Below are 26,318 nucleotides of genomic sequence, written 5' to 3'. Positions count from 1 at the left end.
TTTGGATGCAGCCCAGGGTACGGTTGGCTTTCTGGGCTGCAAGCGCACATTGCTGGGTCATGTCCAGCTTTTCATCCCCCAGTACCCCAGTTCCTTCTGGGCAGGGCTGCTTTCAATGCCTTCATCCCCCAGCCTGTATTGATACCAGGGGTTGCCCCGCCCAGACCTTGCACTTGGCCTTGTTGAAGTTCTTGAGGTTGACACAGGCCCACATCTCCAGCCTGTCTAGGTCCCTCTGGATGGCATCCCATCCCTCAGGTGTGTCAGCTGCACCACTCCATCAGCTGAAAATATTTATGTGATGTTTTCATCTTGATAATTTGTAGGGGGACAAAACAATTCTGTTTTGCCACAGGAACTGAGATTTCATCATTTGTTTTCTTTCTCCATTAGAATGAATATTAGACAGAAAAATACGAAGGTACCCACTGAGGTAGATGAATGCATATGAGAGAGTTGTGCTCAGATACTTGCATTTAACCCTTTGAGTCCCGCAGCAATGCTGTAGCCACTGGGCTATGGGATTTCTGTTACTACTGTGTTAACCCAGTCCATATTAAAGTCTTTTTACAAGATGAACAGCTTTAACTGCTTCCTGGAGAAGAGTTTCTGTAATAACAGTAGTTGAAGTATTTATGTTAAAATCTAAGACCTTGAACCTAGGCCTGTCACATCTCAGGTAAATGTTCTCATTACTAGCTGTTCACAAGTTTCACTCTTACTTTGAGCTGGAGGTATATTCTGGCCCTCAGAAATTCTCATGACAATATTTGTCAAGAAAATTCAACTTACCTAGAAAGTTTGATTTTAATAATTGACATTTTCCCATTTTTTGTTTTTGTAATTTTGTGTCACAACTTTTCTTTGTTGCCATCCACCTTTTTTGTTTATTTCCCTCCAAAAGGTGTCCCCAGTTTATTTGTTATTCTTCCTTCTGACTTGGGAAGGCATAATCCATCTCAAATCATTGATGCTATTCTGTGTATGGGCCACAGATTTCTGTCTGGATGTCAGTAAATTTGTCCAGATGCTTTCTCTTTTAGGTAGCAAGTTAGCAGGCAGGGTCCTCATAGTAGAGTAGTAACTGTCACTGTTTCCTCACACATATCCATTAAGTTTTTGTCTTAGATTACAATATTTGTAAACCCTAGCAACTTACATGACATTCAAAACATACAATGTTTTCATTCCTACTACTGATGCAAGTGCTGTAATAACCCATTTTTTACAATCGTATGCCACCCTCCTGCCTATATTTTGAAAAAACTGATAAAGATATCAATTAATGTATAGCAAATCAATGATTCTGCTTAACTTTAGTTATTCTTTTGGTCTTCCTTTTTTTGGTGCCTGTGGTTTTTTAAGTGCTTCTTTTGTTTTTATAAAGTTGAGGTCGTTCACATATGCGGTCTAGTGGTACTATAGCACCATGCCCATGCATGATGCATTCTGACTTTTACATAAGCAGTTTCAAACTTGATTTTGTGGCCAGAAAGTTGCAGGTTACTTTCTGATACTCCTGGTTTGACATGTGAGAAACATGTGGCTTAACTCGGAAAAGGAGTTTCAAGAACCATTCATAAAGCAAGAAAATAAAAAAAAAAAATATTTCCAATACTGAAAAATGCATTTATCTCCTGTGCATCTTAGGTCTTCGACTATGACTTTGGACTTCAAGATGACTTTATTGGTTCGGCATTTTTGGATCTCACTTCATTGGAATTAAACAGGTATGGTAGAAACAAGCCTATGGAGTCATTCTTTATGGTTGTCTGCTAATATTATGTTTGTGGAATTGCAAATAGAACATTATGCTGGAAAATAATTATATTACACCATGTAAAATTAGCCGAGGAAAAATAGTTATGTTTAGGGAATTACTGTAATATGGATGTTAATAACATATTAACTGATCATACACAACATTTTTTACAGTGTCTATGGAGAGGTTAGTTTTATAACCACTTTAATCTTGTTTTTATGTTATCTTCATTCACAGCATTACCACCTACTGTTTAACTTTTTTTTGTGTGTTTTTTAATCCATTAATGTTAGAGTTCAGATTTTATTACTTAAGTACATATAAGTATTTAACGTGGAGTAACAGCATTTAGTATTTATTTATGAGTGTTTAGACTGCAATACTTAAAAGTAGAAATAGGGTAAATTTGTGACACCATTTTCAAGTAGTTTCATAAAAGTGCAGGCGCCTTTAATTCTCATGATTCAGAAATTTCATTATCTGAGAGCCTGAAATCAAAATAAATGCATATATTTTTGTCTCCTAGGCAAACAGATGTTACCTTGAGTCTGAAGGACCCTCATTACCCTGACCATGATCTGGGAAGTATATTGTTATCAGTTCTGTTGGCTCCTAGAGAAGAACAGAGAGAAGTGGTAATTTTAAATATTTTAATGTGTGTCATTACTCTTGCGATTGTTCTGTGGTTGGATGACTTAAAGCACAAGAGTAAACCACATGTTCGGAGATTAATTTGATTTTTCCAGTTCTTAAAATAACGCTGGACAGTGTTTCTGGTATAGTACAGCATACTTCATCTGAATTGGATGCTCCCTAAGATAATACTGAGGGATCCAGATGGAACATAAATGTTCAGCAGTTTCAGATAAAGTCAATTGCAGGTGCATGTTGCTAATTAATACACAAAAATAGTGGTAAACCACTGATGAAGAATTTTGGACCTTGTGCTGCCATCTGTAGATAAGAACATTGGAATCCTATTTCACACTGAAAATAAAGAAATTTGAAGAAATGTAGTATTTCTCCTTTTTGGCATATAGAGATGAAGTATTTGATATTTTTCAATTTCATGACTAGATTTCACTTACAAAATTGTGAGGTTTTCTAGGTTTATTGTGATTACTTCATCAGTCTTAGTTTTCTGGGCTGCTTTAGTTGTAAGTGAAAATAGTTGGATGTATTTTATGAGCTTTTTGTCAGTTGACTTTTGACTTGAGCAGTAGTACTACAACTATGGTAGAAATAAGAGAGATGACATCTTGCTCAGAGGTTGTGGATTCCTTTGGCTTCAGGGAGGCCAAGACAAAAGTATTAATCTGGTGAAATTTTCCATGGATATGGTCAACTATATGTTTTTTGTTAGAGCATATATGTTTCTATATGCTGCAGTGTGACTCATGATACCGTTGCATACCTGAGGAATATGGACGGGTTGTAATATTGTTCTTTTTCCACTTTTCTCCTAGCTATTATTAAATAGCCTAGTAAGTCAGTTATTGGAACTAGGTGTTTGGTATTTGGTATGACAGAGATGTAAAGTTTTGAAAATAGGTTTCTCATCTGTTTATTTTCTTCATGACATGCTGTTAGAACTTAACAAAAATAATGGAAAATGGTAGTAATCTGCAGGAAGTGTATTTAAACAGTGTATTTTTATTTCTTTTAGCAATACGTTTGTCCAGAAAACTCAGAATATTTTTGTGCAAATTTGCACCACAAAAGTGTTTATCACTTACATCGAAAAAATGTATTTCATTCTGGGTTTTTTTTTTGTGTTTGTATTTGGTAAGACCAGCATTTCTGAGTTAGCTGGTAATAGCTCTGTTTTTCCAAGTGGCTTTGGCATTATCCTGCCATAATCCTAAATCATGCAGCACAGAAATACTATATTGTTATGTGGACAACATGTTAGTTTCTTTTTTTCATCATACAGATAGGATAGCTACTGTGCCACTCAATGTTAACAGCTATTACACAAAGAGCGCTCAAGAAAATCACAGGTGGGAAAGTGAAATTAAGACACACAGTGTAATGTGTCTTTCATACGGGTGTTTACTTGATGAATTTGCAACTGAACATCAAAAGTAATGGGAGTGCCATAGACTTGCTGGGTAGCAGCTTTTTTCATATCCAACTGACTGGTTGTAATAGTAGGAAAACTGGTTTTGTGCTATTATGCATTTCATTATTAGCTTTCTATTTAGTAAGCTCATCCTTTTAGTTTAGGTCAAGTGACCAATTTTTCTTACCATTCAAACTGTTACATGGGACTTCATTCTGAAAATCCGCAAGATTCAGATTAAGATTCTGATTCCTAGTCTGAAGCTTTATATTTATTATTAGAAACCAGTTTTCCCAAGATGCAGTTCTCAGAGCAGTTCTAACAAAGTTGCAGTAAAAATCAGAGCATTTGTGCCACAATGCAAGGAAGATGACCTACAAAATTACTATTGAATTGCTATATATGAATGTGTTAGGGGTTTAATAATTCAAGGCGCAATTATATTTTATTCAGTTACCACATGTAATTATCTATTTATTTATCAGATTTTATTTACTCTCTAAGGAGCAGATATATTACAAAATGTATCACTTCAATTAAACTGTCATCCTTGGTTATTTTTAAAAGGTCTTGTAACAATGAGGATAATTTTTATTTAATTTAATATGGTCGAGATCAATAAATTTTCAAATGTTATGTTAGAGGATTGAGGCTAATTCTTGTCCACTCTGGAAATGTGCACTGTATAAAGTAGTAATTAAAGCAACTCCTACATTCCCAATCTGTGTAGCGTGCTGTTTGAATGATTACTGCTTCCCTTCTACTTGGATATCTCTATATGGGTAATAATTCAAATAGTAGTTGAAATATTTAGATAAAAACCTGTGAGCACCTTTAAATATGCTTTAATGGTTACTGCATGGAAGACATAGAAACACCGTCTCTTCACATCACATGCATTTTTTTCCTGAGCCATTGCAAATTTTCTTAAATCTTGTTAGTTTGATATCCCTGTATGGCCTACATTTCAAAAATATGTTTTCTTCTGAGTAAGTTTTGATTTGTTCAGGTGATAACTCTAAATTGCTTGCACATGTTGTCACATGTATAAATGGTGTAAAATGGTTAAATTATCAAGCTGAAGAATTCAGAAATGAACTGCTAGTAGTTAAATTTCAAGTACTTTAATTCCATATACTTAAAATGAGAGTGTTTATTAAGATCATTGGGGAAGTAAAAAAAGGAATATCATCAACAAAAGAAGTATTAGCTTTCCCACGTAGCCATGGAAGCAGCATTGTGTCTGATCCTGTATTTTGAGCAGCTCTATAGTCATAATCCAAATCCAGCCCTGTTGAACAAGACTTGCTGTTGTGACCTGTCATTTGGTAACTTTCTGATGCAGATTAGACTTTCCAAGGAGATCCCTTCCTGAACTGGAGCAACTGAGAGTGTTTTGGAGGTCATGCATTGATGTACAGATGGGAAAGTCTTTTGACAATGCATTGGTGTAGCTACAGAACAGGTCTTGTAGCAAAGCATTTTATTGGCATATCAAAGTAATGTAGCTGTATGTTACAGTAAGATGCATCCTGTCACACTGCATAAGAAATATTGACACTGCTGAAGGGTAAGATACTCCAGTTGGAAGTTTGAAGTTAAATGGTACAGGACTGGGGGCCTTGTTGTGCATTGCCGCCTGTCTGTGAGAGAGGCGTTACTACAAATGATTTAAAAAATAGGCAATCAGTTTGAAAGAGTAATAGTTTGTTTTGTTTTGGGTGGAACTGTCTTTTGTGAAGCCTTGAGGCGTGCCGAAGAGATGAGAGAGAGACTCGGTACACACAGGAATATCCTCTTATTTTTCTGAAAGAAATTCTGATGAAATGCAGATTTTCAGTGTGCTGACTGATGAGATATTCTTATGAATTTATAGCTGGAAGGTCCCATTTCCTAAGATCAAAAGAGATAACATCTTTGGATTCAGATATCAATTAAGAATATTAACATATGCATATGTTTGTGTAACTGTATGTAAAATTATATTACAGACTAGGAGAGGGGAGTATTCATCTTTGAGTCCTGGTGGATTGTGAAGAAGAGTGCTTAAGTAGTTTAGAATTTGTGTGTTTCCAGTAGAAGAATATCGGACATGGTTTCAATTAAAGGAGATTCAGTATACTAGTTTCATAAATAAGAACATGCTTTTCTTGGAAGAAAAGGCAGAAGTAGCCTGCAGTTATTGAATATTAACATATGAGTGTGGGCACGTGAACAAATCAAAATTTCTATAAAATCTTATATGTAAGTATCTTTGCTGTTCACAACCTAGTTCTTGTTCTAAAGGCATAAAAATGTGAGCTTTTAAAAGTAATAATCTTGTAATACCTCATTCAAACTATGTACGTGAATAGAAGTCCTATTCTTTTCTTTGATAAATGAAGGCAATCTGATTTGTTCTGATTTTTGAACAAACATAAATTGTGAATCAAAATTGATAAATTAATTATTCTTATGCAACCATAAAAATAAGAATATCTTTAGTATTCGTGAAAATTATAATCTTTTGCCAGCCTAACACAATTAAGTTGCAGTAGCACTAGTTCCAGTAATTCATTTGCATTTGCTCTGTGCCGTTAACAATACTTGCCCTTTAGATCGATGCAGCATTTTTAATTATTTTGCTTTGAGAGGACAGATAGCTTAGATAACTAGTGTAAACAAAGAAGATTTGGAATAAAAAAGTGTAGAAAAAGTATGTATATATAAAAATGTTAAAACCTGTGAGCTCTAAAAAAACCTTATTATTTTTAACTCTTCTTTTAAAAAATAATGTGTTTCTGATGAACTTTCTGTATTTCTCATTAATTTCTCCTTTTGATGACCAGTTTAAAAGAAGTCAGAACTAGCAATGACTTGATTTTTTGCTTAGACCTGCTCCAGTGATGTTTGTTTTGTTTCTTTAATTCAGGCAGTATTCTATTAATATTTCCCTTTGGATGCACGTAGTGCTGTGCATGCCTGTGTGCCATTTGTAGTTGCATGCATGCCAATTAAAAATGTGTACGTGATGTCTGCAGATTCTGTGTTTGGTGGTGTAATCATCGGTGCTGCAGTGCATGTGAGTTTTTCTGGCTCTTTTCTCCAGCAGAGTTCAGTGGGCAGATTTCATCACTGGAGAACTTGCAGAGTGACTGTGAGTTCGTCAGAGCTGCATGTCTCCCATGTCTGCTCTACAGCAGTTGTTTCCAACCTTGGTCTAACAGGCAACTCTCAGCTACAGGAAATGAGAAAGCTGGTAGCTTGATGAGAACTGTTGCCTTGGGGCCAGCAGAGATTGGGGACTACTGTTCCACCACTGCCAACAGCCTGAGTAGCATAGAAAATGGAAAAAAGGAAACATGAGTGCTACTTGGATGTTGTTATTTAATGAGACTAAAATTCACGGCATTGTTTTTTCCTTAAATAATTTATCCCAAGTGATGCTTAATACTTTTTTGCTTCATATGAAGATATTAACAACATTAATATGCTGTCAATTTGCTTGCTGTCTTAAATCTTATAATGCAATATTTTTTTTTTTATTTGCCAGAGGGATAATAACAGCTTAGGAAAAAAAAGAATGACAGAGATGGACTCAGGGCATGGAATATTTTCAAATTAAATAGTTCCATGTAGATCATCCACCATAATCTGCCCTATGCTATATATTTGTTTTACTGGCTTATAAGGACGGTTATGATGGCTTCAGCTTATCCTGCTACAGCTGGCGATGATGCTGATGCACTCAAGAAGTACAGTCATATGTTTCTGTAGCTACTACTCAAACTGAACTCTTCAGAACTGAAATAATATTTGATCCATAGTTAATTCAGCTGTTGGGCTGTATTCTCCTCCTTGCTCACAGCCTGGTCTGAAGCCCAGTGAAGCTGTTTGTGCTCTGACTTGTAGCTGTGTAGGATTCAGCAACGACGAGGAAGGGAGGAGCTGTGGTGTGTTGCAGGAACTCAGAGGTCCTCTCCAGGGTGAGAATTATGTGCCTCTCCTATAAAAATGACTTAAATGGCTTTCTCCAGCTTTATAAAACATTTAGTGTCTATGTGTATTTTCCAAAGCTTTAGGCTTTAACTGTCCATAGCAACTTAAAAATTTTCCTCAGCAGCTAGTTGTTTTTCTTCTCCCATAAAACTGTGTCTATTTGAAAAGTTTCTGGATAGTTCAAAAATATAAACCCCACATATTTGCTCCTATTTGCATTTTTTCTCCATGTAATACCTTTATTTCTTAAAAAGGAAAATGTTTGCATTTTAAAATTTGTTTCCATTATCTGAAAAAAGAAGTGGTTTTGCAATAGTTAATTAAAAAAAAAGTTGGTTTTTCATGACATAAAGAAAGTTTCAATAGAAGTTAATGGCCTTTGATTTAATCTTGCTCAGTGTCAACAACAGGCTGTTATTAAGTTGTACAAATTAATTTCTCTGTGTTTCCACAGAACTGCTTTAAGGAATAGTTGTGTTCACAGATAAATTGTCCACATCTGTCTTGACAAGTATGTCTCTTTTATTTAATGATTAACAATCTGTGCCTGTGGACACTTTGCCTAGAGCATTGTCTCTAGCAGTGCCAAGGTTTTACTGATTATTTAGGTAATGGGATAGGGCTACTGCATTTGGGGTTTTTTAAAGAATCAAGGTATGATTTTTTTTCTATCCCATGTGCATAATTATCAAACAAAAGAGCTATTTTTATTGCAGTGAAACTAATTAGCAATGGTAACCTTACGGGTTTTGTAAATAGATGCATGTTGTCCAAGGAGCCTTATGCAGGATTTCTCTTAGGTGGCTACACCTGTGAGCTAAACAGTAATATTCTGAAAAATTGGAGTACAGTAATATTAAAAAAACTGCCATTCAAGTATCAGTCAAAACTGAAGTTACTATCAGTAATGACACATTTGTTTTTTTCATTTGCTTATCTAATTCTTTCTTTCTTTCTTTCTTTCTTCTCTTTTTTAAACAATTTCACATAATGCATTGTGTCTGGAAATGGGACGTTCACACCACCCAGAAGAGTATGCCTGGGTGCGAACAGTGCTGCTAGTTGTCTGGATTTATTTCAGTCTTGTGTAGCTGTTGCTGGAGTGTACGTGTTGCTGCTTCAGTTGTAGTGGTGGTTAAATGTGGATTGTCCCATTGGAGACAGTTGGCTTCCTTTTCTGTATTGCAGAGAAAAGGTAATTAAAATGCTCTATTTTATTTTCAGACAATGCTAATGAGGAAGAGTTGGAAAAGATCAAGTAAGGTAACTTTTAGCATGTGGTCTTCTGGCTTTTTTTTTTTTTTTTAGAAGAACTATGATGTTTTACCAAACATGCCATCTGGGACTGGGAACTTCTGGCACAGGATTTATTCTCCTTCAAATTGTGTTTTAGTGGCATTGCTTGTGTTTCATCAAATCAAAATCATGAAACAGTTGAGCTTTTAATGTAATCATTAAACCTCTCAACTTTATTATAGCATTATAGCCTATCTTGAAGTCGTCTAGTAACTTCATATAAGTGGCAAACACATCCTGATTCTTATTCTAAAACCTTTCATTTCTCATGTATAAATGATTTCCTTAAAGCTTATTTGTTAACAGAGAATTCATGCCAAAGGGCAACTTTAATTTTCCTATTACTTACTACTCTTACTGGTTAGAGTTTTTGTGCGTGGAAGTTTTCGGAGTGATGCTTCTCAAAGAGAAATTTCCCTGGTTGCTGGACATGCACAGATGGCAATCACAGCCAGGCTTTCCAAGAGCAGAGTGCTTAAGGAATCATTCTCGGTCTCTGCTTTATACAGCTCTTTAGATGCCTCTTCAGGAAAATTCAGTATCTGGCTTTTTCTCCTCTTACGAGTTGTGTGAGTGATAAAAAAGGAGCAGTGTATGCTTTTTTTCACTATGGAAAGTCTGGGAGTTTTACTGTAGTAGAATACAATTATTTTTTACCTTTTTCCTGTATGTGTCTCAAAAAAAGATAAAGAAAATATGTATAGTTTCTCAGAAGTTTTCTGGCCACTCTTAGCTAATGCTGCCATGCTGATTTTGAGTTTTAAGCCTTCTTATTATTTGCGTAATTAAAAATAGCATTAGAATTTCTCAAAGCCTTGGGCTGTTTTGGTAGATCTGGGGTTTTTTTTTTGAGATATTATAATGTAAAGGTGTCAAAATGAGAAAAATGAAATAGCTACGTAGAGTGATTTCATTTATTTTGTAAAGCTGTTTACTTTTCTAGCATATTGATGCACAAATTTAAATAGAAGTTTATTAATAAAGTGTTGTATATAGTGCTTGCTGATAAATATTTGCACTTTTTTTTAACCTTTAAAAAACAAAAGCAGGGTTCATAATTTTTTGGGTTATGCATGGGGTTTTCACACAGTTTGCTTCTGTGATACCGGACAGTATTCAATCTCTGTTGCCTTTTTGAAAACTGTGAAGGAAAGATACTTGGTGAAGTGATGATGTGTAGTATTTTGATTCTCATATGGTTTGTCTAACTTTTCCTGAAATATCCAAGATGCTCAAACTTCTGAAGAGTTAATGGAGAGCTGTGAAGATGGTGAAGGATACAGATGTTTTGCATGATGCAAGTGATGCGTTAACTCCTGATGTGCTTTTGTAAAACTAGTTTATTAAGAACTTTCCCATACTTCAAATTTCAAGTTGACACAACTGTGAGCTTTGATAATCCTGAATGAATGGCACAACATGATAGTTGGGAATTCTTCAGAACTGTTCAAATGAATTATTTATCCATGTTCTCCTTTACTACATTCATTTGATAACACTTAAGTAGTTGCCATTTTTGCAAAGGGGCATGTCAAAAGATTTGACAAACAGCAAATGTATGAATTTAAATATTGCGTTTTTCTACATTTATCTCAGCTGAAGTAATAATTTTACCTAGAGATGTAATGCGCGTACAACATCTTACATGCACTGTTGTGTGTGTGATTTATATACAGAAGTATCTCAGTTAAACCACAGGAGCTCATTTGCCTTGTGGGACTATTCCAGAGTTCCAAATCTTTAGTCTGCTGTCAGGAAAACAAATGAAAAAATCTTTTATTTGCAAAGAATTCCTTCAAGAAATTGCTATTCTCTGGGGTGCAGGATGATCAATATTAAATAAGACATCAGTTGCAGATTTAAAAAAATGTCTAGAAATGGGTGCTTAATGCTATTAGGTAATAGAGAAAGTGACCTCACTGAGATCCTTCTTCTTCAGGAAGTGTTTGTTTTACACTCCTGAGAGCTGAGAAAAAAACAGAATATTAAAATTTTTTTAGACATATCATTATAAAATTTCCTAAGCCTACTTTTTTAGCTCTCTAGAGTCTTTAAAATGGCACTTCTAGTAAATTAATTTCATTTTACAGATTATGACAGTATATTTTACTTTTTAAAATTCATGTACTTAAAGTCTAGCTTTTCTGTAACAGACATAGCTTGAAGTTAAGATACAGCAGTGCAGACCACTGTGGCATTGCTTATGTTTGTGAACTGCATTGCTTGCACATAGTTCTTTGGACCTGTGTAGCAGCTGTGAAAAGAACAGTAACTAATCTTCTCTACTACAGTATTACAGTATTTATGTAATTGCAAATAATTACTTTGGCCAAATTCTGAGTCTCTACTTCAAAAGCTGCTCCCCATATGCACCCTAAAAATGAAGTTAAGGTCTCATGAAAAACCCAGGTCAATGCAGCTGTGCATTTTATCTATTTTATGTGTAAACCAGTGTTTTCAAAGGCACTAGTGTTGTAAACATTTGTTAGTTGCATTTTTGCAACACCACTTTTGCTTTTGTTGTTAGGTTTTTTCCTTCTGTTACTGTTGTTTGGTTTTTTGTTTGGTTTTGGTTTTTTTTTTCCCTGTCATGTTTGCTTTATTCCAGACATAATCTTGATCAAAATTCCTGGGAGCTAGATCTTTCCCTGCACTGTCTAGGTCACAGGGAATACTAATCTTTCACTGAATCTAGCAAAAATGAAATTCAAACAATTTTGAAGTCAGAGCACTTATATGTTCTGTGAAAAGCAAAATCAAACTTCCAGTCTTCAGCGAAAGGAGACTCCCAGTGGACTATTTAAAAAAAACCCAAAGCTGTTTATTTAAAAAACAAACAAACAAACAAACAACATCTGCTGGGACTTTACAATTTGCATTCAGTTTCAAATTGATTGTTTTCTTTTACCTGCCACAAGCTTGATGTTGCATTAAAGCAAACTGGTGGCCAATGACTACAATGTCGCAGGTGGGCTGTTTGCTGCATGGTCTCAGAGAGGGAGCAGCCCCATTTCTACCTCTATGTCTGTTCGAAGATTCATTACACCTCAAGTAAAGGTGGAAGTGGATTATTCAATGTTTCATGCACTATTTTGTGATCCAGGTGTTTGCTCAATAATCTCGATGTGCCCATGCCTCAGTTCCTGTGGCGTAGAGTTCAGTTTGTTGGATATTCTGTGGGTTAGCTGACAAGTGCTACAGGAAAAAGACAGTGCTTGTAGGATCTGAATAATCAGTCATTCATTTAAACCAAATACAGGAATTTTTAGCTTTGTTTTTCTTCTTAAAAAGCTATTGGAAAAATTTTGACCTGTGCAAAATGGCTTTCCAGTCAGTGTATGGCTCTGACCTGTTCTGCTTCTGTGGTTCTGCATATCCACTGCAGATTTTCCTTTTTTCATTAATTCTGCTCCTGAAGAAGGGGACTTTCCTGATGGCTCTCCTTCTTTGGATTGAAGGAAACAAACTTCCTGCTTCTCTCTTGCTTTCTCAACTGTCTGGATAACAGATCTAATTTGGTAAAACAGTTATTGCGGTCTAGGTATAAAAGGAGCACAGAAAAGCCTAAGGTTGCAAGAGAGGTAATTTATTACTAATAGTCAACACTGCTTCTAACAGTGGGATGAATAGTGCTAATTGGTGAAGTGATTTCCATTACAGAATCCTTGAGGTGAAAGCTTTCTGTGTGATGAGAAGTAAAGCATTGCTATTTCCAGCACAAGCCAGTGCAGACGAATTCGGAAGAGCTGTTTTCTCCTTTTTCCTCTAGCTATGAAAACAAGAAAAAATCAATTCTGACTTCTTATTTACTAATTCTCTGCAGCACAGAGGCTTAATCAATAGCTGGGGAAAGGGTATGGGAAGGGAGCCTATTAAAATGTTAGCAGTATAAAGTCGAGTAAGAAATGCACATATTGCTCCCTTTCTCCTTGTCATTTTTGTAGTGTTCAGTGCAGTGCTGTCAAAAATAATAGTAAAAAAAAGCTTAAAATTTTCTTAACCATTATTAAGCCTAAAGCTGATGACAGAGAAGGGACTGTTTAAATGCACTATTTTTTCTCGTGTACAAAAATGATGTTCTTTTTAATGAAGCACTTCCTCCTCATTTTTCTCTTAGCTTCTAATGATGAAATTTCATTATTTTTCCCGTGCCTTTACTGCCAACATATTTAAAAGATAAAGTCTCACTGCATCTAGCACTTTTTAATGTGAAGTAGAATTTAACTTTAAAATCAAAAGCATAAATACTAAACTTGAGGTCAATGAAGCTGTATTTATAATTCAGCACTGATTTATATGTATATATAACATATATAGAGACATTGGTATTTTTCAGTCAAAATCAAAACTTTCCCTTGATTATAGCTGGAAATGGGAAGAGCTTGCAATCTTCTTTTTTTTTTTTTTTTTTTTTAAAAGTGCTTTTGGTACAAAATGTCAGGTATTTTATGGTTGTTGCCTCCTTCTAGTAAGGATTGTCTCTGCAGATGGTGCTCCGCCAGAAGAGTTAATGTTGCAGTTTTTAGATAAACACAGCTTTTATTTTTTTTTTAGACTTGTCAGGTAGTTCTACCTGCATTTGACAATTAATTGTTTGCATTAACTTAAGCAGAAGCCTTTCTTTGGACGCTCTTTCTCAAAGAGCATTTAATTTTATTTAGAGCAGGCAGACTTTTCTGTAAAGAATCTGAAGATACTAGTAAAAATTTTATGAAAAATCACCTTTTCCCTCTGTTGCTGTACGATTTGCTGTGTGATTACAGGAGGTTAATTCAGAAAAGGGTGAGGGATAGTGGATTCAGGTGGTACTATTTGCTTACAGGGTAATCCACACAGAGCTTGCTTTGAAAGTTTTATCCTCACTGTGCTGAGTGGGAGAGATGAGGCAAAAAAATACGAGACAGAGAACTTGGGAAGGTAACAGGAATGTCTCTGGAAGACAAGGCTGATGGCAAGGCAGGTATTGTCAGTGTCCAGGCCGAACCTCACTTCCTGGGATTTCAGGTGTCTGGCATATTCAAAAATCTACCTGTGTGCAGGATAGGTGCAAAAAAGACAGAAAATAGGAATAAGAGCCTGAAAAGTTGTCTTCCTACCCTAAAGTGGGAACAATGACAGCTAAACTGTGTTTGACAGGTGTTTGTTTAATCTGTCCTTAAAAATCTGCAGTGATGGATATTCTACAACCTCCCTAGAGTCGGTCCCAGTGCTTAACTATCATTTCCATTAAAGGCTGTTTTTTTCCCTAGTGTCTAACAGTATCTCCCATAGTGCTAATTAAGCTCATCTCTTCCCACAACACAGATGGATATGTTTTGTCACAGTGATTTGGGCACAATTTATATACACATTTTAGAGTGAGTCTGAAAAAAAAATGATCCTTTGAAATATATATGTGTGTATATATATGTACTTAATGCAGAGGGAAGTTTTGAGGTGCTCAAACACTAACGATTAGGAGCGTGTAAGAGGAAGCAGAACAGTGGTATTTGGAATGAAGTTTTACTGTGAGCAGAAAATAGGTCAGAATGAATAGTGAGAAGATGGGAGAAATTAACAAGTCTGGTGGGTTGACCCCAGCCAGCACAAACCCTTGATGCCGTGCAAGCACTGATCAGCAATAGCCAAAATGTTGCTGTGTTATCAACACTGGTTTAGCTACAAATGCAAAGCACAGCACTGTACGGGCTGCCGTGAGGAAAGTGACCTCCATCCCAGCTAGACCCAGTGAAGCTACGTGGTCAGACTGGTTTGCTAACAGCGATTGCTGTATTTTCACTCACTGATAGTGTAGAGCATGGAGGAAGCCTCTTTATAAGGACAGGGACTGCACTAGCAATTGCAGATACTTTATATGTCTCTCAGCTTCTGCTGTAACATAGAGGGACTTTACACAATGTGGATTTATTGGCCATTCCCAGAGAAAAGCAATGTGACAGATAAATGTATTTTGCTTTCATCTGAGAACCTGCATAGGCTTCATTGTGCTTGTAGTCCTGTAGGACAACAAAGTACACTGTCTAAGATAAGAGCACTGGGGTCTGACACCTGCTGAGAAGTTCTGGTAGTTTATATAGAGCATGTAGAGTGTGCTACACAAGTAAGCAAAGTATCCATTTTTACTCAATAATTGAGAGGAAGGTGCAGCACCTGAGTCTTCTTTTCCTAAGCTTTCAGGATGGAAGACATTTGGAAATTAAGGTTGGTTTGTTCAATTGTCAACATCATCTCTTTCTGCTTGCTTACTTTACAGGGCTGGAGTATGCGAGTGACCACGCTGTCTCAGTATTAATTTCATCTTCCAAACTGAAGATCAGAAAGTGTTGGTTTAATTTTTGCCTCATTGGCAACAGTTGTCCTTCCTGGTTGTGAACTTGCGCGGGAACCCTGGTATCTCCTGTGTTCACTAGACAGGGTACTGATGAGTTAGGGGTCCTATAGACACTCATAGGAGGATGGGTCACCAAAAGCCATAATACTGGCTGACCAGGTAGTTTATATTCCTTGGTTTTGTTCAAAGTTCTGAGAAAATGGACATGTTCTCACACAGAGGTTTGATTTTCTCTGAACAACGTTTCCTGATGGTAAGTTGTTTATCCTGAAAATTTTTTATTGGCTCCGCTAGAGAGCGAGTGAGGTGCTATCCCATATAAATAGTTTATTTCAATAAATCCTACACTCATTAAGATCTAACTAATACACTCACTGACTCTATTCACAATTTGTATACGAAGAAATAAGATTAGCTCATATTTTCCTGTGTAACCATAACTATTTAAGCAAAGGTATTTGAATAGACAGTACCTTTTAGCCAAAGCATACCGAGAGAGAGCTCTGTCAGAAATGTTCATTTTACTGAAAATTATTTTCATCTGATTAAAGGTCTGCTCTTGCCCTTTTCACCTCTGTGGGAGAATTGCCATTAAATTAAGTTCAAACATGATCAGACCCCGCATTCAACTTGCTACATTAATGACACATTAAGAAAACACCAGAAAAACCTTTTGAGTGCTTTAATTTAAGGACAAACAAAGGAACAAGTGGTTTGGCATCATTAGCCAAACATAGTAGAGGAAAATGTTTTTAATAATTATCTGCTATGCCCTATCAAGTCAGAATGTTCCAGTAAAACCTGGAGGAAAAGATAAGATGTCACCTTCTCTTCTAAAGTGCGAAAAACTATGGCCTTATTAACTGGTGCCTTTATGCCCAACTCAAAATATTTAGTTTATGTGACTCCTGATTTTCCTTTTCCTAATATCAAAAGCCTTATGAAGAATTTTTTGCTGTTTTAAAATGGAAACAACTGCTTTTCCACTGGAATGAAATGCCTCTTGAGTGGAAAATAAAATGGGCAATAGCAAATCACAGTGTAAGGATTGCAAAGACAAGCAGAAGCATAGAGTTGTATGATATTTCTTAATTGAAGGACTTTGCAATCAGTTCAGTCTTTCAACCAGAATCTTTCAAGCAAAACTCTGTGGAATTTCAGAATAGAAGGTAGAATTACTGGGTTGGGGTTTTTAAGAAGAACCTTTTAAGATTGAGAAAATATTTGCTTTTGTAAGCCATGGGGTTCTAGATGTCAGTTTATCAGATGTAAATGGTGCTTGATGGAAAGCTATTAAATAATGGAATAGAAGTAAAAAACGTCAGAATAGATACACTTGTCTGTTAGACATCTGGTTATAAAAATTATGCAAATATTTGGTGAGGCTTATATTTGCATTACTTATATGTGAGTGATAACCGCTGATATGGTTAACAATCAAAACAGCAGAGTAGCATTTTAGTGTGGGTTTTCTGCCTACAATTCTGAAAGCACAGGGAGTTTCTGTCAAGTCTGAGTGGTCACGGTCCTTCTGTGTGTCACATTCACGTCAGTGTGAGGACCATGGTGGCACTGGTCATCCCAGGCAATAACAGGATCATCAGGAGACCCATTGGCTTTCACATATTCCAACCATAGTTTCCAAGAGGGGTTGCTGGGAGGAAGACAAGGGTGAAAGTTAGGATTGTACTGACATAGCCTCTCTGACATCTGCCGGCACACCGTTGTCTTGTATAAATATTTCCACCCTTTTCCAGAAAATGCAAGTCATAGTGAGTGCTTAATAGAGTCACAGCCTTCACCACATTACACCTGAGCTGGCTCCAGCAAGTGCACTTAAGTAGAATGCACAATTGTTGGATTTAGCAAACCACAAAAATGTGCAAAATGCTGCAAAAGTATCAGCTCTTATTACAAATATTGTAGTGTCACCACAAGATTGCTACTAGAGTGACAATATCTGGTTGTTAGAGCAAACATCCTAAACCAGATTTAACATGGCAGTCATACTGAAAACACACAGTATAGGGCAGTGTAAATTCCTCAACTACAGAAAATTAGATTAGCTTTACCTAGAATTAAAATATCCTAAAATGTAAAATATACTTGATAATAACTTAAGGTAAATGTTCTTTCATATTGCAGTAACTATCGTTAGTAGTCCATTTATAAAACGTGCTTACTCACAACAAGGAAGTATTAAGAAGGGATCATCATGATCCCATTGAAGGCATTTTTGTAGCTCACTGTCGGTTAGATGTGGCCTGAGACCTTGACCTTGCTTCTTTCCAAATTGTGGCATTATATATACAGTTTGGCCGGTTTCAGATGGAATATTACGAAATATGTAGCTTTCCATCTGTTCCCAGAGAAATTAAAAGCTGTGCAGTTTCTTCATGTTTTTGTTTGTTTGTGGCAGAAGAGTGAAGCCAGAATGCAAAATGCATTACCTGTTTTTTGTGAGAAATAAGTTATCTAACAATTAGAATTAGTCTGGAGAAATATTCCTTCATAGGAGAAACTTGGAAAGATCTGCGCTCATTTCTTTATTTTACTCTCCCAGTTTCCCTTCTGACTTTGTAACTAACTCACTGTGGGCTGGATTACAGAAGGTTGCTTAGATACCTAAAAATGTCCCTAGAAATGAAGTACCTGTCTCGCACTGTGAAATTAACTTCATAAGGGAAGAACTCTACAATGTGAAATCAGTCTTATTTTCCCATTGTTTCGTCTATTAGCTTCTTGTCAAAATTGACTTGAAATCTAAGAATTCGTATTTATTTATTTTACTTCCTACAAGAAAGACTATATGAAATTAGAGATTATGTCAATATCTGTAATTTCTGAGGATAAGGATGACTTTGGCTGGAAGGAAGGCGTGTTTTAGACGTCTGTTCAGATGCTGTTCAATGTCACTTGGAAACAAGAAAAATACCAGTTGGAAGTTATTCTTGCTGGAGAAGACCACACAGCCTGTGCCTTTCACATCCAGGGAATCTCAATAGCTTTAGATCCAGCTAGTTGTACCCTGACTCTTTCAGTATGTCTCCCTTTTGCTGTTCCATGGATCTGTGTGTCACCAATATAGACAGGGAGAAAAAAGCACCACCATGGTCCAAATGCCATACCTTGAGGAAGAAACAGCCACAACCAGCCCACACCACTTTATTTTTAGCAGCTGGCAGCTTTACTTCCAGCAGATTGAGAGAGAGACTCTGCAGCTTCACTATCGGTCAACATGCCACTGGGATCCACAAGGCGCTTTGCGGGTCGCAGACTGTGAGATCTGGCTCTGTCCCAAAAGGGCTTTCCCCAGCAAAATATCCTTGTTCTCAGGGTTTCTGCCTGACTCTTGTAAACTCCTGTCTGACCCGTCTGTCATTTTACGCTCTCTGCGTGGTCATTTAGATGTTGCGCTGCCACCTTGTATGTAAATTACCTCTGTTGATGAAACTCCCTACTGGTCATAAAAAATCAGTGTGTTTTATATGGTGGCAGCTGCTCTAATGCAGCAAATTATTTTAAGAGCCGTTAAAAATATGGAATTTAGATCAAGTATACTCTCCGAATGATTCACCGTCTCATTTGTGATTAGTGAAGTAGAGAGCTATGCAGTTATGCTTAAGCTTTACTTTTTAGAAGAGTTGTAAATGCAAACTCATGCTTATTTTCCATGATAGTATTCTGAAAATCATTTGTATTCCCACTCAACTCTTAAAAAAAAATGCCAATAACTGTGTATTCTTTGCCAAAATAAGTCTCAACTAACCACTGCTTCTGTCCCAGTATGAAATACCTTCCTAAACGTGCCTTGTCTCTTCTTTCTCTATCTGTCATCACTTTATGTTCAGGGCAGAATCAGTTTTGGTTATTTAGTATTCAGTCTTTCTTTTGCTCTAAAATGTTCTAAGAAACTGGAACAAGAAAAAAAAAACCTACAACTTCTTCAAAAGGCAATGTTGATTGTATACCCCCAACAAAAGGATTATTTGTGCTGAGAAAAAAAGTATGACGTTTAATAATGTTCCCATGTTGTAAATGAAATCTCTTCTGACAACTGAGTTTCCCAGCTGTGCCCTAACTTTTGTAGAGTTTCTGCTTTCTGGTGCCCCACTGCTCCTTCATGTCACAGGTTAAATGAAAGATTATTCCACTTCTCAGCTGAAGTCCACAGTTCCTTGTTTGCCTTTAGAGAAACAGCAAGTTTCTGAGAAGTTTCTCTGCAGTCAAATCCTTCACCTCAGGAAGAGAAATCTTTAATAAATATAGTGAGATATTTTGGGAGTAACCATACTGCTTGGAATGAATAGCCATTAGAAAATATAAATACGTGCCAATATGATATCTGAAATACTGCTAAAAGCATGTTATTCATATTTGTTCCAACCCCGGTGGCCCCAGTCCTCATGTATAATGCTTCTCTCTGGAGTCTGGTAAATGCAGATTATAATCTAGTGATTATACTCTAGTGTGCTTTCTATAATTTTCTCTGGGTAATGAAGTAAAATTCCTGCCCTGGGCACTTGTATAGCTGTAACCGTCCAGCTGTGTTTGCCCTCTGAAAGACTCAAACCAAATGTGCATGGAAAACATCTAACAGAGATACTGGAGGTGTGCAAGTGATGAAGCCAACCCTGCAACCCTCCATGTATGGAGCCCATAAAGCCTTTGTCGCTCGAACTACACTGCACAATAAAGAAAATTAATACATTTGATGTATGTACAGCTGGGTATACATGCAGACTTGCTTTTTTTGATTCCTAGAAATAATAATTTGTGAGTTTAAATATTGTTTAGGTATCTAGTATTCCAATTTTAAATAAGGTAACCTTGAATGAATACAACGATGAAAGGGAGAGCCTTTGGCAGCCTTGCTTCTTAGATGCACCTGAGACGTGTTTGCCTACCTGAGGCATGCAAAGGTGATTTCCCAGTTCTGGAGGCGCCTGGTAGTACCTTGTACCCCCTATAGCTCAGAGCAAGCTGGAGATGATCTTAAGTTACTCAAATCTATAACTACCCACTCTCCTGCCCCCAGTGGAGTTCATTGATGAATGCTGTGGCCACCTGGTTTGTGTGGGTGCATGCAAATTTTCTTCTAGCCCCCAAAGTCAGCGGCTGAGGGTTCACAGTCCACAAATTCCTGCCCAGTTCCGATCAGAGGCTCTGCAACGTGTTGTTTTGAAACTCTTGAACTAATGTGTTGGTATTTAATTCAGTTTTCCCTGCTGTTTCTGAAAATACCACATCATTTTAGAGGCTGAGATAGTTGTCATGTGCACAGGAGTTTATTGACATATTTTTCTGTGGTCCATGCTTCTCATGGTGGGTTTATATTATTTTAATGGAAGTTTCATTTTCTTGCTGTTTTTTATGTTTATTTTAGTGGTTGTTCAAGTTCATTCAATCATATGCTACTAATACAAGAGACTGTAACATTTGTTTGTAATGTTGTTAGTTCTATCTGCAGAGGGAGAAGTGAAGCAGGAAAAAACGCTTATTTTTTTTGTTCTGAACATTTCCTTAAGTAGCATTTGTTCTGCTTGTTTCTGCAAAAACAGATACTACCTGCGTATTTGTCGCTGTTGTGTTTCTGTCCAAGTAATTCTTTGTAATGTAGTTTACATATATACTGTCAAATAACTTCAAAATGGCTTAAGGTGGTTGTTTTACATTCGTGGTTATATAAAATTGAACATTAAAATGCAGGGGAAATGTTTGGTATTGTTTTAACTAAATCTATGTTTTTATTTCCCTAAAGTTTCAGACCCAGAGCTTACGTCTCTCAGACCTGCACCGAAAATCTCAGCTATGGAGAGGGATAGTTAGCGTTACCTTAATAGAAGGTCGTGAACTTAAGGCTATGGATGCAAATGGACTAAGTGATCCTTATGTGAAGTTCCGGTTGGGGCATCAGAAGTACAAGAGCAAGGTAATTTTAACTGTGACCTAAAATGCACATTGGCTGTGTTTGGAATGTTTTGTTCCTGTTTGTGGTTTTTTGGCTTGCATGACTGTTTATATAGTGAAGGAGATTTATTGTTGTATTAATGAGCTGTCAGAGCACCTGGAGCTTTGTTTAGATGTTTCTTTTTATTTCATTATAAGCCAAAATAATACTAGATGGGGAAAAACGTAGCACTGAAAAATGCAGGGTGGCAGGGAGGCACACCTGATTTTCCATACAGGTTTGTGTTGGCTTTTATTTCCTGTTGGGGTCATTCATGGCAAGGGAGAGATGTGGAGTGATTCTGACAAGTGGATACCACCTTTGTGCCTTTCTGGCTTGATCCTTTGCGTGGTCTTATCCTCAAACCATGTCATGCTTATAATCTCACTTTCCTCATTGTGTCCTTACAGCAAGTTTCATTAAAGTTTTGTATATGTATGACCTTAACAGGCAGAGACGATTGATCAGGGAGAAAATGATGGTGGAGACTTGCTTGGCTTTCTTGCTATTATTTTTTATTTCCCTATTTGATCTCTGTTGGTTTGAAAATGAGTGTTTATAGAAGATGCTGGGACTGCTAACGACACACATGACCTTCCTCTCTCAATGGCCATGACAGCCCATGTGGTTTTCACAGCCAGATGAAGGGCAAAGTAAGGAAGAGGCCAGGAGCATTTAGGTGCCACATTTGCAGACCTGTGAGCCCACCTTAGGGCTTCTTAATCTGAAATTAGAAGAAATCAAATTTCATGCTTTTGTGACTTAAAAATTTTCATAGCATTTCTGTGTTTTAATCCTCTGATTTTTCCATATTTTCAAGCCAGTGGAACTGGTGGATGTAGAAAGTAGCAATTGCATCATAGGGAGGGTACTAGGCAGTTACCATTCTTGCTCAGGACAGGTGTGACTACTGTGACTACTGCTTTTGCATTGTGATAGAAAAATGTGCAGGCTTTCTGTTCTTCAGAGCGTGGTCAGAAGTACATGGACTGAAGTCCACTGAAGTTACTTCTTTTGTCAGAAGTAACTGGACTGAAAATGATTGAGGAAGCTACTTTCATCCTTGCAAAGGAAAGGAAGTAAAATACGGTTTTGAAAAATAAAGGAGTATTATTCCATAAAAAGTAAACCATAGTATCATCTTTCTCCCAGTATTACTGCAGCTGGGGAAAGAGGACATGATAAAATTGTTTCTGTTTAAATACTTAGAGTCACCATCTACTTGTCATTGCAGGTGCTTTGTTTTACTTCAGGCTCAGACACATAACTTTGCAGCTAACTGCCACTCAAGAGAGGGCATAATTATTCTACAGAAAAATGGATCCATTCCCAGGGAAAATCCTTTGTTCAGGAGGCTTTTGAAAGTGACAGGTTGCAGGATTTTGGAGGTTGGTGTTGTGTCAGAGAGGCATGAGAGAACTGGCCTGTAGTCTTCTCTAATCACTATTTTTTAATTCTCACTGCTTAAGATACATACACTGCAAATAGAAAAAACTTCCTGAACAGACTCTAAAGATCAAGTTTACAATTCAAGAAAGTGTATGCCTGCACAATGCAGCATGACTTTCTTTTTGCTCTCCTTTCAGATCGTGCCAAAAACTCTGAATCCTCAGTGGAGGGAGCAGTTTGACTTTCATCTCTATGAAGAACGAGGTGGAATTATTGATATTACCGTGTGGGACAAAGATGCTGGCAAAAAAGATGATTTTATTGGCAGGTTTGTGCAATTACAGCCTTCTTGTTCCCTGGGGATGAGAGCAGATGATTAAAATGAGCCTTGCCATTGAAACAATTTTTTATGACCATTTGTTCTTGCCTTTTTTTTTTAAAGGTGGAGGAGGATTTTTTACAAAGTATCAGTTTGCTGCATTGATGTAATTCTTTACTTTGATGGTGTAAAATAATTTTTGTTGACCAGTAGGTGGCAGCTTTTACCAATTGATAGACTTAAGTTTTCCAAAATAAAAATCCTAATTGTAGAGCAATAATCAAGATGCAGGAGGTTCCATACGGCAACGTCTGGCTTGGAGCAGAAATAACTCTCGTGACTTGTAATAGGCACATAAGACCAAAATTATGTACTTATTTTTTAATCTGTTTGGTAAATGAAATGAGAGTCTTGGACTACACGCAGCTTTTGGGGCAAAGAAATAACATCATTCATCTAATTCGCTTGCAGGAGAAGTGAATCTTTGGGATCTGTCTTAGAGTTCAAGAAATGGTATAAATTTGTGTGATTATGTTCCATTTTACTATGTAGGAAGAAAAAAGATGCTCATGTTCTTTAACAATGGCATTAACTCTTAGCTAATAGGGGAAAAAACTGTCTTGTACTGTACAAAGTCAGTGCTGTTTTGAAAGCTGAGATATTTGTTTACATCATACTTTAATTGATATCCATACATTCATAATAGTAGTAATTATTATTAATCCTACATATTTTGATTGATTGTTAGAATATTGTTTGTAGGTGCTTTTACTAGGACATTGATACTATTAACTAGTAGAATTACTTTTTTGGTGGTTAAAGTCAGGAATGGAAATCCCACAGACTGAACAATGTACTTTTGATGTCAATGTGGTTATGTTTCTACTAACCTTTTCCTCCGTCTCATTCCGCTTAGGGTAATGGCTTTCTTTATCAAATTAAATCGGTTGGATAATATTCTGTGTTTATTTCCTACCATAAATTGTGCGAACTCAGAATACATACAGAGTCTGTGACAAGCAAACAGCTTTAATATCAGACAAAACCGCTTTTAAAAAGTGTACACAGTAGCATTTATTTTATATAATGAAACCCTATGGATGGAGTGATATGTTTATGCTTGAAGTTTACATTGTATTTTTTTCCCTTGCTTGATTTCAGTCGGCACATATGGTAACAATAACTATTTTTCTGAAGTAACATAATAATTTAGTCCTATGACAACATGTGATACACCTTGGGAAATTATTCCTGTTTTCTGCTTAACGTTAACCTTATGCAAAAGATGGTGAGATTCCAAGTTTTCACGTGTGATTTTTCAGAACACTGTCATCAAAGCACTGAAGTTGTTACTGTTACCAGTAATTATAAAGTCTTTTTAAGAGCATTGCATAAAATAAAAAGACACCATTTTTGCTCCAAGGCACTTGAAACCTAAATAAGAATGTGATAGAGAAATTAGGGAAGGAAAATCAGTAACTTCAAACATGTGACCTGCTTAGGTAGCTTTTCAGATACCTAAAAAAGTTGTACATCTTAAGCATGCATCTATTTCTTCTTAGTTACTGCATGCTATTATGTGAGTAACAAATGATTTCTACATTTTATTTAGGCCCAAAAAGTTTGATAGCATGAGAAATCTTCTCTCTAAGAAGAATGCTTGAAGCCTTTAGCATTTTTCAGTGGGAGAACCTTGTTTTGTTTTGTTTTCTATCATTTTCCTAAATGGATGTAATTCTTATATACCAAAAAAAGATGCTCCTTGGGCAAAACTAATCTTATGCAGTATATAACCGATTTTAACAAAATCGGTGGTATTTTTCCTGAAATCTTGCTGCTCTTGATTTTTGTGACCTGTCTGCTGTCAGTGTATGCATAATCCCTCTTCAGTTTGTCCTTTCAGATGCTCTCATTTCACCTTCTGTTGGTACCTTATCTCTGGATAATGCAACCTGCAAACAAATTCCTCTCCATGAAGATTTCCATAAAAAACTTTGTCATTTGTCAAGCTCAATCTGAATACAAAAATAGGTCTTAATATTCCCCCTCCCTGGTACTCTTTTGCAGTCACTGTGGATAAAAATCACTGGCACCTGACAGCTCCACTTTACGTTGACCTCTCTTCTCCAGTTTCTCCTTTCAAGGCTGCCTCTAAAAGCTGTAAATACTTTGGTACAGACACTACGGACTTGCTCTGTGTATGTGTGTGATGTGCTAAATGTATATTAATTTTGTAAAGCACGACCGCATCGTGCTCTGTGACTAAAGCTCCGTGGCTTTCAAGGCACATGTAGTACATTGAGTGTTTTGATTCACGTTCCAGGAAGAGTGATAATGAGGCTGTGGGAGGGAAACAAAAGACTTCCTGGTAGTATTCTAGCATTGCTCAGTGATGGAGAGTAATTCTTTTCATCTTACTGTGATCTTCCCACTTTCTTGAGTAATGCTCAAGCAACAGGTGATTTATTATATAGCAATATTTTTATTAAATGCAAATGAAACCATTCATTTCTTGAAGATGTCCTCCCTGGCCAAGGTATGGTTAGGGAGACTGAGATTGAAGAGATCCTATTCATTGAGGGAAACAGCAGACCAAATTGAGAAAACAGAAGAAAAAGTTGGTTGAAGGAGCAGTTCTCACCTGTCATCCACAGTGTTGGTTTTTTTGTCCTCCGTATTCATCTGCTTGCAGAGCACATGTTGAGGTCAGCAGAAGTTCCCGTGCAAAATAGGTGTTATCGAGCTGCTTTGCCAAGGGATCTTTTTGAAGAGTACCATCTCTAAAACTGGTTCAGCATTTCCAAACAGAGCTGGCTGTGGGAGAACAGGGTCGCCGGGTGGAAGGTTGAAGGGACAAACTCCAGGTCCCTCCTGGAAAACAGCGTAGGAAGCCCCCTTGATTTGAAGTGTTCTTTCTGTGCTAAACTCTAACTGCAAATTTTATTCCAAAGCAGAACATGTAACTTCTCCTGCAGTGATACTCTGTCTCAGCTACACTTCAGTGAAATAAAAGAAGCTGGAAATTGCAAAACTAGACTTCTGTGGGCCCTGCATCTATCATCATAGTCATTAGGCTGCAGCACGTTAAGGGCCAGGATGAAGCTGGGAATGTGACAAGGTGGTGATGGCATGCGTGCTCAGACTGAGAGGGCTTGGGCTTGCAATCCTTTTTTGAGGGCGGAAAGATGAAGGAAAAATGTTCAAGAAGGCTGAAGACATGGAAGTGAGATT

At 36.8% G+C, this 26,318-nt stretch overlaps 1 protein-coding gene across 3 annotated transcripts in view; it reads left to right on the top strand.

Moving 5' to 3' along the window:
• Positions 1 to 26,318, top strand: part of MCTP1 (multiple C2 and transmembrane domain containing 1) — a 282,391-nt gene that overhangs the window by 129,384 nt on the left and 126,689 nt on the right. For 2 of the 3 annotated variants that reach the window (XM_087761501.1, XM_087761499.1), the window contains exons 4-8: positions 1,651 to 1,730; positions 2,289 to 2,397; positions 9,027 to 9,065; positions 21,191 to 21,361; positions 22,966 to 23,096. In XM_087761501.1, the coding sequence (XP_087617627.1) occupies positions 1,651 to 1,730; positions 2,289 to 2,397; positions 9,027 to 9,065; positions 21,191 to 21,361; positions 22,966 to 23,096 (530 nt within the window). The remainder of the gene's footprint in view (positions 1 to 1,650; positions 1,731 to 2,288; positions 2,398 to 9,026; positions 9,066 to 21,190; positions 21,362 to 22,965; positions 23,097 to 26,318) is intronic. The other variant, XM_087761500.1, reaches the window with a different exon arrangement.

Source organism: Nipponia nippon, unplaced genomic scaffold (assembly GCF_047370975.1).
Source record: "Nipponia nippon isolate SJK-2023a ecotype South Korea unplaced genomic scaffold, ASM4737097v1 scaffold_24, whole genome shotgun sequence".
Classification (NCBI taxonomy): Eukaryota; Metazoa; Chordata; class Aves; order Pelecaniformes; family Threskiornithidae; genus Nipponia; species Nipponia nippon.
Note: the sequence above shows the minus strand (reverse complement) of the source record. Positions and strands in the feature narration are given on the sequence as shown.